The sequence below is a fragment of the Moschus berezovskii genome, chromosome 21 (genome assembly GCF_049115385.1).
Source record: "Moschus berezovskii isolate FMDL1 chromosome 21, NW_MosBer_1.0, whole genome shotgun sequence".
NCBI classification, from domain to species: Eukaryota; Metazoa; Chordata; class Mammalia; order Artiodactyla; family Moschidae; genus Moschus; species Moschus berezovskii.
Genome location: NC_142480.1, coordinates 5549124 through 5567986, shown reverse-complemented (window position 1 = coordinate 5567986; position 18863 = coordinate 5549124). Strand labels below are relative to the sequence as shown.

Genomic DNA, 18863 nt, shown 5'->3' with positions numbered 1-18863 from the left:
CCCCCACCCCCCCACCAGCCCCTGCCTAACCCCCAGCTGCCGCCCAGATGTGCTGCTGTCTCTCCCCTCCCCGCCCCCCCACCCCAGTCTCTTTGCACAGACCACTCCCTCTGCCAGACACCCTAACTCTTGCTCACTCCCTAAAGCCCTCTTCAGGTGTCACCTCTTCCAGAAAGCCCTCCTGCCATCCCCCGGCTGGGCCAGGGGCCCCTCCTCTGTGCTCCCCCGCCCCCATCACCTGTGCTACCTCTAACACCACACTGACCACACTGTATCGTGAGTGTCCTTTGATGTGACCGACTGCCCTGCCAGGCTCTGAGTGCCTCGAGGGCAGGGCCTGCGTGTGATTCATCTCTGAGCCCCTGTGCCCACCCAGGGCCTGGCACAGTTGATGCTCAATAAATAAATGTGTGTTGACTGCACGGATGAATGGCCAGACTGGGCCAGGGCGCTCTGGCCTCCATTTGCTCATCTGTAAAATGGGGGCCATGTTGAGATTGATCTCTCTGAGGGCTGACATACCTCTGGAAGCTGCCCCCAGAGACGCCCAGACAATGCCATATCGGGAGAAGACCGCCCAGGTTCCCAGGCGGTTTTAGTAGAAGCCCGTTCCCTCGTGAGGAAGACTGTGCTCCTGGGGTGAGGTTGGGACTGTGGGCAGTGTTAAGAGCTTGAATTGACGGGCTCGGGGGCCCTGGGGCCTTTGTGGTCTAGTCTACTCCCTACAAGGCCAGGGACACCCCAGAGGGCCTCCGACAGGCCGGAGCCCCCAGGACCCTCTCTTGCGGGCAGCCTGGTGGAGCTGAGCACGAATGCCCACTGCACCCTCTGCATCTGTTGGCACGGGGCTGCCCCTCCCGACCTCTGGGGCCCAGGCAGTAAGAGTGCAACCCTCACGGCAGTGGGCAGGTAAAGAAATTTCCCCTTCCTGCTCAGGGCCAAGGGGTGGCCAAGGGGCAGGAAAACCTGGCCCCACCATGTCCTCTGGGCCTGTCCAAGGAAGGGGCCACCCCCAGTGTCTCCTTCAGCATTTGGGAGTTTGTCTAGGAAAAAGAAGCTGCCCCCAGGCTTCCCTGGTGGTACAGTGGGTAAGAATCCGCCTGCCAGTGCAGGGGACACAGGTTCGATCCCTGGTCCGGGATGGATCCGCATGCCATGGAGGAGCTAAGCCCACGCACCACAACTCCTGAGACTGTGATCTAGAGCCTGTGCCTTGTAACAAGAGAAGCCGCCGCAGTGGGAAGCCTGTGTACTGCCTCTCGAGAGCAGGCCCCACTCTCCTCAACCAGAAAAAGCCCACACACAGCAATGAAGAACCAGCACAAACTAAAACACCGGAAATGAGTTAATTAATTAAAAGAGAAAGAAGCTGTCCCGGGCTCCCTGCCTGGGGTATGTGCCCCAGACAGATCCCCCGCCCCGTTACGCCCAGGAGGGTGTGGATTTGGGGTGTCCTTGCTGCAGCCTTAAATAATGGCTCCTAGGGATCTTCCCATTTAGCAGATGAGAAAACTGAGGCTCGGGGGAGGCAGTGACCTGCTCGGCACAGGTGGGTGCTCTGCACTGGAACAGAGCCGCTGGACGTGGGAACCTACAGTAAGAGCGGCTGCACCTGCGCCTCTGGGCAGGGCATCAGACCTCCAGATGTGGCTGTGGCTGCAGATCCCTTGCTGAGTGAGGGTCCTATGCTCTCCCAGCCCCTGCCAGACCTGAGCTCTAAGCTGGGCCCTTATCAAGCTACACACCACCCCCTCGGTTTCCATCTACCTGCCTTGGAGCAGGGGTCAGAGGGAATGCCAGAATCTTCTGTGGTTCTGAGACAGCTGTGCCAGGTGGACCAGCCTATGGGGTGGGGACAGGAAACTTTTCTTTTTAAGGCCCCCCCATCAGGAGATCCAAGCTTCCCTGGTGGTTCAGCTGGTAAAGAATCCGCCTGCAATGAGGGAGACCTCGGTTCAGTCCCTGGGTTGGGAAGATCCCCTGGAGAAGGGAAAGGCTAGCCACTCCAGTATTCTAGTCTGGAGAATTCCGTGAACTGTATAGTCCAGGGGTCACAAAGAGTCGGACACGACCAAGCGACTTTCATTTCACAGGAGTCCCCAGGGTGTGCAGGGCTGGTACCAGCCCCTGGAGCCCAGGCAAGATGGACAGGATTAAGACCAAGGTCCTGCAGCCTGGCCTCCTGGGGTCAAATGCTACCCCATCTGTCACTGGTCATGGGGCTTGGCCCCCAGTCTCCCCATCATAACGGAGAACAGATAATATTACCCACATCCTAAGGTTGGTGGGAGAGTTAAGAGCGTCCTCCGAGGATGGTGCCCAGCACAGTCTTCCACGGTGGGCGATGGCTGCACACCCAGCCGCGGCGGCATCTTGGCTGCGGTTCCCTCCAGAGAGAGGAGGCTGGACACTGCAGTTCCCAGAAGGGACGCGTGGTGGTGCCCCGGCGCAGCGCTCGGATCCGCGTCCGGACCCCGGCCGCGTGGACGACGCCTCTCCGCCGCTCCGAGGGTCCGGAGGTCCGGAGGGCGAGGGGCTCGTGGCGACGCCAGCAAGCGCAGCCTCCCGGAGGAGGGGTCAGGGCGAGAGGGTGCGACGCTGGCCGCCCCCGGGTCAGGAGTGGTGGGTCTGGGGCCTCCAGTGACCCTGGGGTGGCGGTGGCGAGGCGGGCATCGCGGTCCCCGTTTCAGAGCCGGGCGGAGGCCAGGCTGTGGGGCGGCCGGGGCGCTGCCACGCGTGGGGGTGCGGCGATCGCTCGTTGCCCCCCTCTCCCCTCTCCGGTGGGGAGGCCTGGGTCTGGCGGGGGCGATGCTGGCAGGCCGGCGGTGGGACGAACTGGGCCGTCTGGACTCACCCGGAAAGGGCCCGGGGTGGGGGACGGGGGCAGAGAAACGCGTGAAGCTGAGTCCGGGGTCAGGTTGTTTGCCGCCGCCGCACCAGGTGGCTCTGGTCCCGTCCCTGCCCTGCCATTCCTTCCCTCAGGACGGCGGGCTGCGACGGTGGTCCTTTCCCGGCTTGCCGCCTCTGTCAGCCTGGACAAGGTGCGATGGGCCTGCACGCTCACCCTCAGGATGCTTCCAGCCTGCACACTCACCCGAGCGCCCCTGATTCCCCAGTGCTGGGCTGCTGCAACACCCCGACTGCATTTAATGCTCCCTGGACGTCATCTCCCTGTGCCCTCCCCTGCCCCAAGGGTCTGGAGACCTGGGGGACCCCCCCCCCCCCCGGGTGTCTCTGTCCAGGCCGGGTGGGGGAGTGGCCGGTGCGGCCCCCCCCAACAGCGGCCAGGTGGTAGGTGTTCTTTGTCTGATCGCAGGGCACCCGGTCGGGTGCCACCGTGCGGGGCCTTGGTGGCAGCCCACGTGGGTGGGCAGAGGACCACAGCGAACTGCCCGCCCCCCACCTCGGAAAGGCACTGGGTGGGGTTCCTGGTGGTTTTGGCCAAGCAGGCCTGCTGTCCTCTACCCTGGTCCAGGGTAAGGGAGGGCCAGCCGGGGCGGGGGACCCCACAAACACAGTGCAGGAGATCAGGAGAGGGGCTGGCCTCCTGCAGGAGACCTCAGGGCAGGGGCCAGAGGGAACTCAAGCCAGGGCTTGGTCTTGCATCACACCCCCACTGCACGGATGCTTGCTCTCCTCTGAGGCGAGAATCCTGCGTCTTCAGGGGCCTTCCTGACCAGTGTGTGACCCCAAGGAGGGTCTTGACCCCCTAAATGCACGTCTGCCCAGACCTAACCCTGGGCTCCAGACAGTCCCGGACATCTTTGGCTGGATGTCCAAAAATAAGTCTGGCCGGGGGAGGGGCAGATACTGGGGGTATTTCTGGCAGGCGACAGGAGACTTACCCAGGAGGGTCATTTCTCTGAAACAGGGAAATTGTAGGGACGGATGGTTTGGAGCCTTAAAAACGCTCATTTCTCCCAGAACATAGCTCTCCCTCACTTCCTTCTCCCCGGAGGAAACCATGGTTACCTTCCTGGTCTTGCTCAGCTTAGGCAGCCTCAGCTGGGGAGCTGGACCCGGCCAGTCAGGCAGAGGGGTCACCCCCAGGGTGCAGGCCCTGAGGTCTCTGCGGAAGACAGGGACCTGTGGAGTCCTGAGCCTCCCGCTCTTACCTGGCTCGGGGGGCAGGCAGCTCCCGCTTGCCATGCCCGGGTCCCAGGCCTGCCTGGGAGGAGGCTCCATGGGCCTCAGGGTGGAGAGGCCGGGCAGGAGGTAGGGGGGTAGGGGGTGGTCCAGGGCCTTTCATTCAAAAGCCCGGCCTCCCAGGTGGGGTGTGGAGGGCCCCAGAGTCAATGCCAGGCGGTCAGGAGCAAAGGCTCGTCTCTTCTCCCCACTCCCTGTCCTCGGGCCCAGCTCTGCTGGTCCAGGATTGGGGGTGGTGCAAGGGCAGCAATGCATCAAGGGCAGTCTCCTGCCTCCCCCAGGCCAGGGGCAGGGCCTCCGGGTGACCCTGGGATCCTGGCTGAGGAGGAGTCTGGGATGATGGGGTTGGCTCACCCATCGAGCCCCTGCTGCTTGGCCAGCCCCAGACCCAGCTGTACTGTGACCCTGGGCCCCTTTCTACAGACAGGGTCCCAATGGTGGGGCCTCACTGTTCCTGGGGGGCCTCACCCCTTCTGTGAGCCCAACAGCCTCAGGAGGAGGCCAGCACCTCCCCACCAGCCCCCCTCCACCAAGTGATGGTAGCTCCTTGGCTCCCACCCAGGGGAAGGGGATTGCCCCAGGGAACCCACACACGCCCTCACACCCTGGGGACCCCTAGAGCAGCTAATGGGTCCCTCAGGCTTCTTTCCTGGCCAGGAGCCTGGAGATGGGAGGCTCACCCAAGGCCACCCAGGCGGTCATCAACTTAAGGGGGCCTTGGGTGCGGGAAACCAGCTCCCAGGACTACACTGGAGTGTGTGTGTGCGTGCAAGCTGCATGCATATATGTCCATTCATGGGCTTCCCTGGTGGCTCAGATGGTAAAAAATCTGTCTGCAATGCAAGAGACCTGAGTTCAATCCCTGGGTCAGGAAGATCCCTGGGAGAAGCAAATGGCAACCCACACTAGTATTCTTGCCTGGAGAATTCCTTGGACAGAGGAGCCTGGTGGCCTACAGTCCATGGGTCACAAAGAGTCGGACATGGCTGAGTGGCTAACAGTTTCGCTTCATGTCTCTCATGTATCTCTGTGTGTCTGGGGTCTCCCCATCCCTGTGTATCTCTGTCTCTCACAGGTGAGGCTGAGTGTGGGTCTCAGTGTCCACGTCTGCATGTCTCGCTTGGGCTGCGTGCATCTGGGTGCGTCTGCTGCGACCTGTTTTAAGCTGAGGTGGTGAGCAGACCTGGGAGGTATTACAGTGCCTGCTGGTGTTTGGCACTTACTGGGCATTGCACACCCCATCCTAACCCCGACAGGTTAGGTGGCCTGCCCAGGGCCGCACACGGGGTGGGGGGTCCACCCGATGGGCACATCCTCTGCCTTTCTTCAAGTCATGGGCACCAAGGCCCCAGGTGAGGCTCCTTGTTTGAAATCTTCCTGCCTCTATTTACAGGGGGCCCCAAGGCCCAGGGAGACAGGTCTCCAGCAGGAGGAAGGTGCCAGGACCCCTGAGACCCAGCCGGGACCCACAGGAAGCTGGCTCTCCACCTTGAACCCGCCATGCTCCGATGCCCTCCTGCTTCTGATCAGGCCAGCCCTGACCCTCCCAACCCTCCCGGGTCACCTCGCTCCCAGCACCAGTGTAGATTGGCCGAACAGTGGGAACTCGGGGGACTGGTGGGGGAGCAGGTGTGGGGGTGTGGGGAGGTGCAGAGCTCAAGGTCCCCAGGCAAGGTCACTGCGAGGCTGGTGGTTGCCCTCCCCTGGGAAGGGGAGCGTGGCTTCCCCCTGAGACCACAGTGTGGGGGAGGGCTCGGGACGGACCCCAGCTCAGGGCTACCCCCTCAACCCTCTGTTCCCTTCCAGCACCTCAACTCCGGCCGACTGCCAAGGCTGCAGGGGCAGCCCGCCTGCCCCCTCGCCCTGTCTCCTGCCTTGTCCGTTCCCCGGGTGCCCCAAGCTCTGGGCCAGGGCTGACCTCCACCCTGAGGCTGACCCTCTTCCCGCCCGGGTGTCGGTTCCCTGTCTAGGTGCCTGCCTGCTCCTCCCTGGCCCTGCCCTCACCACACTGCCCCCCACGTGCCCGTGAGCCCCCCAGGAGGCTGTGCCCATGTCCCACTCAGGCCCCAGCATGAGTGCCCATGGGTGACTGAAGTGGCATCAGACATGCAGGAGCCAAGACCACGCCAGCCTGGCTGCTGTCCGACGACAGGGACACCGATGACCGAGCAGACAGAGGGTGGAGGTGCAAGAGTGCACTCCACACACACATGCACACGTGGACCCACCTCTGCACGTGCAGGCACACACACACACACACTCCACACACACACTCCACACACACACATGCACACATGGACACACCTCTGCACATGCAGGCATGCACACACACACACACACACACACACACACACTCCCACGCACACAGGTGGGCACCGCACCACTGCTGCACACACGTTTGCAGGCACACACGCAGTGGGCCCGTGGCTGCCGCAGTGACCTCCAGAGCTGAGGAATCAAGCTGTTTTTTCCCTAGGACACATTCCCACACTAAAGAAAACAGGAAGCGACTTGGGGCCGGGACAGGAAGAGGAAGTGGCCTGCGCACAGGGAGCCGGCTCCAGCCGGGTGGACCCCCGGCGGCTGGTTTGGGTGGGACTCAGGCACAGACAGACAGACAGACGGCTGCAGAGCGGGGAGGTAGCGCGTCCTCCAGGGCATCTCGGCCTCGGTGCCGTCCTCACCAAAGGCCCCTCCCGCTTCCAGGTGAGAAACCGAGGCGGGGGTCAGCCCGTCCCAGTCACCAAGGAGGGCACGGGCAGCTGGCATGGGACCCCGGCCCCTCTGACGTCACGCTCCCCCAGCCCTGGTCCTGCGGCCCACATGGTGGTGGGCAAGGCGAGGCCTCTGCCCCGGATGCCAGGGGCCTTGGTGGGGCTCTTTCTGTAACCCAGCAGTTTGTCCAGTGCTGAGCAAGCCCATGGCCCCTGGCCTGGCCTCTGGCAGTCTCAGGGGGCACCCTCTAGGGGGCCCTGAGCACGCACTGCAGAACACACACAAAGGAGCCATCATCAGCCCAGCTTGTGAGCCACCGCTCCCTCCCTGGGACTGGGCATGTCTGATGGCAGGGAATCTGTGGGGTCCCTGCCCCCAAGCCTGACCCAGGGCTGGGTACAGGAGGGGCTCGTAAATGCTCCGCCAATGTGGCTTTGGAAGCACAGAGAGGGACCACGAAGGCCCAGGGCCACACAGCGAGGCCGGTCTGAACCCACTCATGTCCTCGCATGGCAGCTCCAGGGGGAAGCAGGGTGGAGGCCTGGGCACGTGGTCCCAGCTGGTCCCAGCCCCTGTCTTGGGACACAGACTCCTGCAGTATCTTGTCAGTCCTCCAGCCCCAGCAGGCAAGACTCCCCCAGCCCTACAGGCGGGGGGCCCAAGGGAGATTCCTGTCCCTGCTGACCTGCCTCCTTTCTTCCCTGCACGCCCTCCCAAGGCACAGGGCAGCTGGGTGTTCACTTTTATCTCCAGAATCCCAGTCTTAGGATAACATCTAGATGCTGGGAAGGAAGGAGGAGGTTGGGGCGGGGTGGGGGTGGGGACGGTTTAGGACGTCAGAGACAGGTTGTCTTGTTTTGTCTTTTTTTCATTTAAATAAAAATCTTGTTTAGGAGGCACCCAGGATGACCAACAGTCCTGGTTTGCCTGGGACAGAAGTTTTGCAGGACACATGAAGACTTTCAGGGCTAAAACAGGGAGAGGTCCAGGGAGACCAGGACAAGTTACCCTAGAGGGACTCCAGAGACATTTAATCTAAGTCTACCTGATGCTTGAACTCTCCACTGTGTCCCCAGCCAGTGGCTATCTATCCCTGCTTACATACCCCCAGTGACAGTGGGCTCATTACATTTCAGAGGAGCAAGAGCCAACCAAGAGGTAGAAACAGGCAGGACCAGGCAGTGACCACAGTGAGGTCAGAGTTTGCAGAGCAGAATTCAGGGACTCCTCACCAGCCTTTAGGGGCAATCAGACAGGGCTTCCCAGAGGAGGAGACTGGAGAAGGAGAAAGGGAATTCCTGAGCAAGGGGATAGTACAGGCAAAGGCCAAGAGGCCTAGACCCACCTCCCAGGGAGTGAATTTCTTTGCTGTTCACTCTGACAGCTGGTGTGACTCTAAGCAACCCCCCATCTCTGGAAACGTGCCCCTCCTGCCTTCACACCCCCACCCCACCCCCCAACTCCCAGTCCCCAGGCTGGGAAACTTCTCACTGCCAATGGAAGAGCTACTGGATGGCTTGGAATGTCATTCCACTCCTGCCCCTCATTTTCTGAGGCACCAAAATCTGCCCCCTCCTCCAGGAAACATCCCCTAGCTTCCCTAGCCCTGGATGCCCGCCTTCCACCCAGACCAACCTTCTTCTCTCCTTGGGGTCATGACACCTTCAGAGACCCATGTCACTCTCCAGTTGAGCTTTCCTGCCTCTTTCACACCTACTGGTCTCTCTTCCTGGAATGTCCTCTCATCCCCTGAAAAAAACTTTCTTACCCATCAAATATGGAATTCAAATGCCAGCTCTTCCAGGAAGCCCTCCAGTATTTCTCTGACTGGAGTTGATACCAGCCTTCCCTTTCAGTCACTGCACTCCCTCTGTGCTGACCTCGGGCCTGGGTGGTGGGTGGGGGTGGGCAGCCACGGGCACCCAGCCCTGGGAACTCAGCCCAGAGCCCTCCACCTGCCTCATTGCCCTGGTCTCTGGTCCTTGTGGGGGACCCAGGAGCAGAAGTGGGTTGGCTCTTAAGGCAAGCACAGAGCAAGTGCATACTAAGGGCTTGTTCATTCAACCAGTATTTCCTGAGCACCCTTTCTGTGTCAGACAGGGTCACATAGCTGCCCTTGGGGGTCCTTTGCCATCCCCCAGCACACGTGGAGCAGTTAAAACAGTAGGGCCCCTGCTGTCCATGGCTCTCATCTCCCAGACAAAGGCAAGGGACACACCTTCTGGCCAAGCTGGAGCCAGCTGGCTCCAGAACCCAGCTCCGGTCATACCCCTAACCTGCCAAAGGGTCTTGGATGGGTCATGCCCTCTGTGACATGGAGACAATAGGGGTGGCTGCCCGGGAGGGCTGAGAGAGGGGACAAGTGTGGCAGCTCTGGGTGGCATCACACTCTCATCCTTCTCTAAGGACCCTAAGTGCCCCTCACTGGGGGGGTGGGACCAGTCCCCAAAAGAGAGCTTGCAGGCACTCTGGGGTCCCAGGCTGGCAGAGAAGGGTCTCGCAGCCTGATTGAGTGCCCACGGGTGCAGCGGTCTTTCCGGCAACCTTCTGAGTCTGCCAGAGAGGCTGGGGGCAGGGGAGGGCAGTGCCCAGATTTATCCACCAATCCCGCAGGCTCCTGGCCCTGGAGCTCGTTATCTGCCCAGCCCAGCATGGGGCGGGGTGGGGGGTGGGGGGGACAGTGGTGGCGGCTGGGCCTGCCGGGGCGGGACGCTGCCTGGGGACTGGCCGCAGCCGGGAGCCCCACCAGGTGGGCGACAGCCGCTGAGGTCCCCAAGCGTCCCTGCAGGCTGTGGCCGGCTGCCTGCCCATCTCCCACACCATGTCGGACGGCGAGGGCCCCTCAGCCGGTGAGTGGCAGCGCTATATTTACCACCGCGGCTCTGGTTGCAGAGCCAAGGCCACTGGTCACCGAGGACGCGGCCCCCGCCAACCGCAGGCTGCAGGCAGCTTCAGGGCTGGACCCCCTTCCTCGAGCACGATGCCTGGGGCAGGGGGGTGGCTGTGCATCTGGGGGGAGGTGCGTGACTCTCAAAGCTCAGTGGTGCCGCAGCCCCAGCTTCCCCGTGGGGCAAGAGCAGGAAGCTGTTTCTGTTGTGGACCCTCCCGGCTGTCATCTGGGCTGCGGAGCTGACCCACCCCCGGCACAGGGGCCCTGGCTGCCATTGGACCCTGGGTGGGTGCAGGGTGCAGACTCCTGGAACCGCATGCAAACAAGTGTGTGTATAAACATTTATTTGGTGATGGGGGACAGGGGAGTACACAGCTTCCTTTAGACCTCCCAGAGGTCTGAGACCAGGAAGTTCTGAGCTTCTGGTCTGCCTACACAAGACAGAGCCCCTCCACCCAGGGGTGCCCAAACCCTCTAGGTTGGAAATGGCCAGGGACCCAGGCAGGCGGAGGGGTGGTCAGACACCGGGGTCTGCCCACATGCGCTCTGGCCTGCCCGAGGTGAGAGGCTACGCTGGGGGCTGGCTGCCCGTGTCCCTGGCTGGTGGCCCCTGGCTCCGTCCAGCTGAAGATGAGCTCTGATGTGGACGTGACCCTGAACCTGCCTGGGGTGGGGTGGGGTGGGGTGCGGCTGGAGATGGCCTAGGCTTCATTCAGGGAACATTTTGGGGACTCTGGAGTCAGTCTGCCCAAGTTCTGAGTCCAGTTCCTTCACTTCCAAGTTGGGTGACCTTGGGCGAGTGGCTGAACAGCCCGGAGCCTCAGTGGCTCCAGGTGAGGAAAGAGGCAGTGTTAACGAAGCCCCCAGGTGGTCGTGAAGGTTGACAGTGCAGATGCATGCAAGCGTCTGCAGGTGTGTGGCGAGCGCTTAGCGGTGTCTTTGTGGGAACGGCAAGTGGGGGGTCCCGGGCTGGCGCCAGAAGCCCTCGGGTCTGTGCAGCCCTGCCGGGCCCCCTCCAGCTGCTCCTTGTCGCCTTAGCCATGACTGTGGTCCACGGTTTCCTTACCCGTCAAACGCCACCGTGGAGAATCTCGGTAAGTCAGACTGCAATGGAGGGAGGGCCTCAGGGTGAGCTGGGGGCAACAGCGTGTGGGCCCACCCTGCATGGTGTCTGCCGGACGGTTTCCCGCCTGGGCCTGGCTGAGTCAGACATGGAACAGGAAGTGTGTGTGCGTGTGTGTGTGTATGTGTGTGTGTGTGTGTGTGTGTGTGTGTTTGGGGAGGGGGATACTGACAAAGCTGGCCTGACCTCACCCTCTTCTGCTGGGCGCCAGTGGTGCTGACTGCCAGGAATTGTCCGCCATGGTTGTAAAGGAGCCAGCATGGAGCAGGGGGGTACAGGGGGTGCAGACAGGCCCTTTTCTGGCTGGCTCTGCCCACACCTGACACCAACCCGGAATAGCTCTCTCCCTCCGCTGGGGACATGGCCCTGCTTTTAGCAGCTTGTAAAACCACACTGCTGTGGGGATGGGTATTTCAGGAAGCTCAGGACAATATTAACCCATCAGGGCGATGGAATGGGTACTGAGCATGTGTGTGTGTGTGTGGCCTGGAGCCTGGGGGCAGACTGCCTTCCCTGTCAGGGTTGGGAGAAGGTCCGCTGGATTGGAGGCTGGCAGGCAGCATCCTTGCCCTGCCCGCCCTGGCTGGGCCGGCGACTCCTGGCTTCCTGCCTATGGGATACTGTTTGACCGTCTTTGCTGTCTGATGTGCTGGGTTGTGATCACGCCAGGTTGGCAGGAGTAAAGACAGCTCCTGGGTGCAGGGATGCATGCTTGCTTATGGCGGAGGTAGGGGTCGGGGTGGGAGTGGAGTCTCCTAGGGTGTGTCGTCTGCAGTTCCAGTCTTTCTCGGCTTCCTTCTGTGCAGCAGCGACTGGGCCAGGCAGAATACTGTGAAATATTTCCACCTGTTCTCAGTAACCAGTCCCTGTGCCCATGTGGACAGCAGGAAAAGTTCTCAGCTCTGCGCCCACAACCTGTGTGACCTTGGGCGGATTACTCAAGGGCACGGAACCTCAGTTTCCTCATCTGTTAAATGGGGACAATAATAGGATATCAGCACTTTAACTTCCAGGGAGAATTAAGTGACTGAGAGCATGCAGCGCACTGAAAATCATGCCAGGCTTCTTGTCAGCTGTTGTTTTTAATATTCAACCAGTAAATGAGCTGTGACCCAAGAAAGGAAGCAAAGGGACCAAGGTGTCTGCTGCGTCTTGTGTCCCAGCCATTGTGGATGCACTGTCTGTTTAATTGCTGGAGATCAGTGGCATGGACGTCACTGTATAACTAAGGAAACCAAAGCTCAGGGAGACAAACAGACTTGTCCAAAGTTACCCAGCTGTTAGAGGTGGGCTTCAGACCCAGCTTCCTAGGCCCTGTCTGTGCAGAGCTCAGGTCAGACGCCTTTTCTAGGAAATCCCCCCTTGCTCCCCTGGGGGTGGGAAGGCTGGCCATCTTGCAGGACTTTTTGGCTCTCCTCTGAGCAATGGCCCTTCTCATCTGGGAGACTGCTAGCCCAACATTGCCTCCTATGATTCGGAGCCTGTAAAAACATCGTGATACCTTGTTAGGGTTGTCAGGACGATTCCCCAGCACAGGAGCGCAGAAGCAGGTGGTCCGCTCCAGGATTTATGGCCCTGAGCCTGGGCAGGGGAGCCTGGAGGCTAAGCTTACCGGGAGTCAGCATCATATTTATAGCAGGAGCTTGCCTGCACCGAGAACTGCCAGTCTGTCACCGAGTCCAGTGAAGGTGCTTCCCCTAAAGTCGCCTGGCTTCCAGACTTGGCTCTGCCCCTTGGTGACACGGAGGGCTGGATGGGTCACTTCCACCCTGAGGCTCAGCTTCCTCATCCATAAAGCAGGGCCTTGCCACGTCCCTCACTGGAGGCGGTGTGTATAGGTGCCATCACAGGCCTGGGCAGAGGGGCTTCTGACATCCTGGGGCTGCTGCTTGGCTTTCCCTGCCTCTGACCTTGCGGCACCTCTGACCTCTCAGCTCTGGAGCTCCACAGGAAGAGAGTCCAGCCCCTGTGCTGTCCGATCCTCCCATGTTTGGGAAAGTTTCCAGCAAAGCAACTTTATAATTCCAAGCACTGAAGAACAGGTCACTGGATTCGTAGCAGAGCACCCGAAAGCAGGTCCATCAGAGCCCAGGGCTTGAATCCCTGCTCTGCCATTCCCTGGCTCTGTGGATTTGGGCAAATCAGTTAACTCTCTGAGCCTCAGTGATGGGTGGACATTTGTCCTGCCCAGGAGGGTGTGGTAAGGATGGACACCCCTAACCTGAGGAAGCGCTCAGCCAGTAAAGTGACCTTCTTCCTCCTCCTGTGAAACCTTCCATCAATCCCACTGCCCACCCACCCCAACCCCCATCCCTGGGGGCTGCAGCCACACGGTTTGCACAGTGGGAGGTGGTTTTCCTGGGGCAGGTGGTGGCTGATGTTGGGGTGACCACCCTGTTTCTCACTGAGCTCCTGGCATCCCAGAGCCCGGAGACCACCTGCCCCAGCTTCCTGCTCCCGGTCATCACGATGGGCCTCCTGCCAGGGCGCGGGAAGCCCCTACCTCCCTCCGAGTCTTAGGCTGCGTTCTGCTCGCCTCTGGTTACCGACCGGCCTCAGGGTCTGGGTCTGTGCCAAGCATCTCCACAAGGAGGTAAAAGCAAAATGCTTTTACTATTCAGGGCCCGCTCTTGGAGAGGAAGGGTCTTCTCCCAGGAGAGGCAGGCTTGGCCCCAGGCCTCAGCATCTCTCTACCTGGCTCCCCTCCTGTTGGTGAGGGCTGCCCCCCACCCCAGACAGGTCACTGGGCTCTGTTTTTATGGACAACAGGGAGCCAGCAAGGTCTTGAACCGGGGAGGCACCTGGATTGCTTCCGTGTCGGGGTGCAGGGTCAGGAGAAACTCCGGAGGCCAGGAGGCCCAGGAGGAGGCTGGTGACGTAGGTCCTGAGCAGAGGGGGTGAGGCCACCTGTGGGGAGAATGGGAGGATCTGGAAAGTGCTGAGGGAGGATGGGGGAGAAGGTGGGGTGGCTATTGAAGCTGGATGCTGCCTCTCCTGCTAGGAGGGTCGGGGGCCTGGGGGTGGGGTGTGGTGACCTGGCAAAGCCCCAGAGGTCGGTTTGTACATCCTGTCGGAGCCCCTGAGGATGATCTCCAGGGTCAGGCAGACCTGCTTCCCGAACACAGGCGGGTCCTTCTCCTCTCTGACCATCAGTTGGGTCACCTGTAAGTGGAGGTGCTGCCGTGACCTCGGGGGGTGTTGTGGGGGTTAGATGAGATGTCACTTTCAAACTCCTGTGAACCGAGGGCCGGGGAGGTGTGGGCAGCAGCCGCTCGGCCCCAGGAATGAACCTTCAACCTGTGGCCCTTGGCAGTCCAGGTGCTGTGCTGGCGACGGCAGGAAGGGTTTAACCTGAGGAGCATCTGGTCTGGAGCAGGAGGCTGGGATCAGGGACGAATGAGGACCTTCGAGACGATGCCCCATTACTGCCCATCACGGCTCACACCACACTGCCTGTCCACACTTCCCGCTCATGGATCCCCATGTCGTGGAGGGGCAAACTGAGGCCCAAGAGAAAGAAAGACTGGCTCAGGGTCACTGGCTAGGGAGTGATGAGCCAGGACTCGATTCCCCAACTCAGGCCCCTTGGCAGCTGTGTGCAGGCTTCACACCTTCCCTCCTGCTGCTCGGAGCTGGCCTGTCGTCCACTCTTCCCCGGAATCTGCAGCCCCAGGGAGCTCGCACCCCTGGAGTGCCCCACCCCACCCCACCATCTCTTCCTCTTGTTGAAACAGCTTGACCGGTGCCAACCTGGACGCCGCTGTCCCACTCATAGCACCTTGGGTGGCGGGAGATGTGTTGTGGGCTCATTGCTGTGTGACCTGAGACAATTCTCCTTCCCTTTCTAGTCTCAGGGTTTTTTTTGGTTTGCCTCTATCCTCATAGAATCCTACAGGTGATCACACAGCTCTCACATGTGTCCCATGTTGGGACATCAAGCAGGGTTCAGGAGCCCTGCCACCTCTGTGTCAGTCCTCACCCCTGCCCGAGAATCTCCAAGCAGTAAATGAATAAATCCATGTGACTCCTGTCCCCACTCCAGCCTCTTGAAGTGCCCCTGGGAGCTTTTACACTCGTGATAAGAAATACAGCTTAGAAGCCATTAGGAATTCCTCCTGGAAATAGAAGTTATCCACTTCTGTTCTTTTAAAGTATTGGGTCTATTCGAAATGAGCATCCTTGAGATAGCAAGATACATTTTAAATAGTTTGAATTATATTTTTTAAATGACCCAAAGCTATTGGTGTCTGCAACCATTTGTCTGCTTTTTTTTTGTAATCTATGCAGGGAAAATAAAGTACAGAAACCGGTGGCTGAGATGGGCCAAAGATATCTGTTATTATCCATACTTTCGTGCGTGCTTAGTCGCTTCAGTCGTGTCTGAGTCTGTGTGACTTAGCACGCAGGAAGATGCAAATAATAACATATCTTTAGCCCATCTCAGTCACCAGTTTCTGTATCTATTGATTTCCAATTTTTGCATTGGTCAAAACAGCTGCTTTTGGTTTATACTGACTCTATCACTCTGGACAGGCTTGGTATACTATGAAAAACACAAATCACAGTGGCTTAAAGCAACAAAGATGTATTCCTCACTCATGCAAAGCTTATTGCAGGTCTGGGTGACTCTCCAGGACAGGTCACCTATGTGTTGGCTTGGCAGGTGTGATGTCTCCACAGGGACCCAGTTTTCCCATCATAAGGCAGAAAAAGCAAGGGGTGGAGATATCACACCGGCAGTTAAACACTCCCACCCAGAAGAGATCAAAACGATCTCTACTGGCATTTCATTGGCTAACGCAAGTCCTATGGCCACGCCCAATGGCAAGAGGGCAGGTGGAGAGCTCCATCAGGGAGTGGATTAGTAATATCTGTACCCCATTAACTTTTTCCCCAACTGACTTTAAAAAAATTTCCCTCTCTCTTTTTAAATTTAGTTTTTAAAAATTGGCATATAATTGCTTTACACATTCAGGTGACCTAGTAGTAAAAGAATCTAGCTGCCAAGCAGGAGATGTAGGTTCGATCCCTGGGTCGGGAAGACCCCCTGGAGAAGGAAATGGCAACCCTCTCTAGTAATCTTGCCAGGAGAATCCCATGGACAGAGGAACCTGGTGGGCTACAGTCCAGGGGACCTCAAAAGAGTCAAACATGATTTAGAGACTGAACAACAAGAATTGCTTTATAATATTGTGTTAGTTTCTGCTGTACAACAACATGAATCAGCGACATGCATAATACATCCCCTCCCTCTAGCGCCTCCTTCCCACCACCCCCATATGACTTTTTAAAAAATAGCCTATTTTAATTATGAAATGCTCAGAGCATATCTTATTCACTATGGTCAGCAAGCCTCTGAAATGTGTGAGTCTTTCTGATGAGCAGATCTCAAAACCAGGAGCAAGATTTCTCAAAACACGTTCTCTCCCTCAGATCTGAACTTGCCTTTAAGAGTCCAAAAATAAATTTCTGAAAGATCTGGTTACAGCACCAGCGAGGAAAAGCAGAAGCAAGAGAAATGTTTAGCTGCTTGTTGCCAAAAACTCTCTTGATTTATTATTCCCTCAGGCACAAAAGAGGGAGCTGGGATGGACAGTCCATGAGCCAGTTTAGTCACTGAGACCGTCAGATAAAAGCATAGGGTGTGATTTTAGAAGGAGATGGCCGTGGAAATATACTGGAAAATAAAAATTGTGAGTCTGTACTTCGTCCTTCTCGGTCAGGCCCTGTTCCCTTGATTCTGCGACATCACCAAATAAATACAGCCTCGTCGGTTTAGTTACCAGCTTCCCACCAGACTCCAGAATGTCGTTGCTGTTTAGTCACTAAATCGTGTCCTACTCTTTGCGGCCCCATGGACTGTAGCCCGCCAGGCTCCTCTGTCCATGGGATTTCCTAGGCAAGAATACTGGAGTGGGTTGCCAATCCCTTCTCCAGGGAGTCTTCCTGACCCAGAACTTGCATCTCCTGCATTGGCAGGTGGGTTCTTTACCCCTGAGCCACCAGGGGAAGCCCTTTAATAGTATACAACTAAGCAGATATAAATAAAAACATGCAGCCTAACAGAGGCCTGTGGCAATGAACAACACACGCTGTTATGCGTGATGAGATCAGACCTAGTTTAAAAATAATGTTTGCGGAGACTGGAGGTTGTCCGAGCCCCGTTCCAGAAGTTGATGATGTCACCCAAATCCAAGACTTAAAACTAGAGTTTGAGGATGTTGGACTCCGTGTTGGGGTGCAGACGCTCTTGCAGCTCTGGGCCCCATATTTCAATGTCTAAGTCAAACTGTTTAGAGTACTCTCTACCAGGTTTAATCACATTTCTAGGAATCCTGCCTCATTTATTTCAGGTGGAAAAACATGTCAAAGCACTGGTGCGTTTGCTGAAAACACCCTTCCTGCCACTTCTCACTGGAGGGGTGAGTGCTTGGTCTGAGTGGACCCCTGATTCATATATCCCACCAGGTGCTGTGGTGGGAGTGGGGAATTGTGTCTCCTCCCGCAGACTTGCCTTCAACAACCCACTTCAGTTTCCTCCTTCACAGTGCTACCAGGCTCAAGTTATGAGAGCAGTAGAGGAAAATGTATATAGTAGGCACTACATAAATGCTGCCTCCCCTTCTCCTAGGTCCTTTCACATACCTAATTCTGCATGATTCTCCTTATAGCCCTATGTGGCAAACACTGTCGTTCCATTTTACGGATGAGCAAATAGGTTTAGAGACATTGAATGACTTGCCCCAGAGCATAGTCGGGGAGATGGAGCCAGGATGCAGGTGTGCTGGCCCCATCCAGGGCTCCTCTTTTGCATCGAGCAGCCTTGCAGCCTGAGGAGGGCCTGGAGGCCTTCAGTCCTTCCCAAAGAAGGCCAGTAGATCAGGGAGCAGGCCTGGAAGAAGGGCTTTTATCAGCAGATGAGGTTCCCTCTGAATGTCTTTGGAAGGCAAGGGTCTGCCAGGGAGGACACTGGGGTCGGAGACTGAACGCCTGGACCTGAGCTCGGTTCTATACCGAAGCACTCAGTGACCTCCAGCAAGTCCTTCGCTCTTTCTAGAGAGTTTCCATGAGAAGCTAGGCCCAGGAGTGTCCCATGAGACAATCAGCTCTCTTTCCTGTAGCAGAATCTTAGGATGCTCGAGGGGCCTTGCATGGCTCAGCGTCTCTCTGGAGCGGTTCCCTGCTCACTCTGTAATGGTGAGCCGAGCGCCGGCCCTTGGCTCTGCACCTGGACCAGGGTGGGCTCAGCCACAGCCTCCACGGCCAGGGCTACACTGCATCCCCAAACTGCTGCTGGTGGGTGCTCTGGGCACCTTCATGCCCAAGAAGTGTGGCTGAGGCTGGAACAAGGCCTGGACTGTGGCCACACCCCTTGGCCATCCCAGCCTTCCCCAGTTCCTCCCAGAGAGAAGCACCAAAGGCTGCAGGCCCCGTTTTCCTGAGCATCGGCCTGTGTCCTGCTCTGGGTGGCTCCCTTCCACTTGCACTTGCTGCCCCGTCACAGCTCTGCGAGGGCCCCTCTCACAGGCCTGGACGCCGCTGGGTGATGGATTGCCACTGAGTTCCAACCCAGAACTTGGAAGCCTGCCTAGCTGGTGCACCTTCCTGACATCTGGGAGCGCTGTCCAGTAACCAGGAGGAAATCCAGCGCTCAGCGCTGTGGGAGGCAGACACAGGGGGCAGACACAGGGCAAAAGCAAAAGCAGCACGCCCATCCCGCAGCCCCACGGCATTCCTTCCCTTTTCTTTCCATCTTGAAACTTGTTGAGAGAGGAGTCTCAGCCATGACTCCAACTCAGGAGGCAAAGTGCTATAAATAGGTTCCAGCAGGACTTGTAGCTGAGCCATCAAGAGACTGTTTGAGTCCTGGGTGCCTGGGGGGAGCCCCACTCACCTTTGATCAACATCCATTAGGGCACATCCGGGGGAGGAGTGGACACAGCTGGATTTCTCTGTTTTGTGGGGTCTGGGGGCGGCCTTCGCCCAGTA

At 58.4% G+C, this 18863-nt stretch overlaps 1 protein-coding gene across 1 annotated transcript in view; it reads left to right on the top strand.

Moving 5' to 3' along the window:
- Nucleotides 1–9523: 9523 nt before the first annotated feature.
- EML1 (EMAP like 1) overlaps nt 9524–18863 on the top strand; it is a 196098-nt gene continuing 186758 nt past the window's right edge. The window contains exon 1 of the mRNA XM_055418524.2: nt 9524–9710. Coding sequence (XP_055274499.2) covers nt 9683–9710 — 28 coding nt within the window. The 5' untranslated portion in view covers nt 9524–9682. The remainder of the gene's footprint in view (nt 9711–18863) is intronic.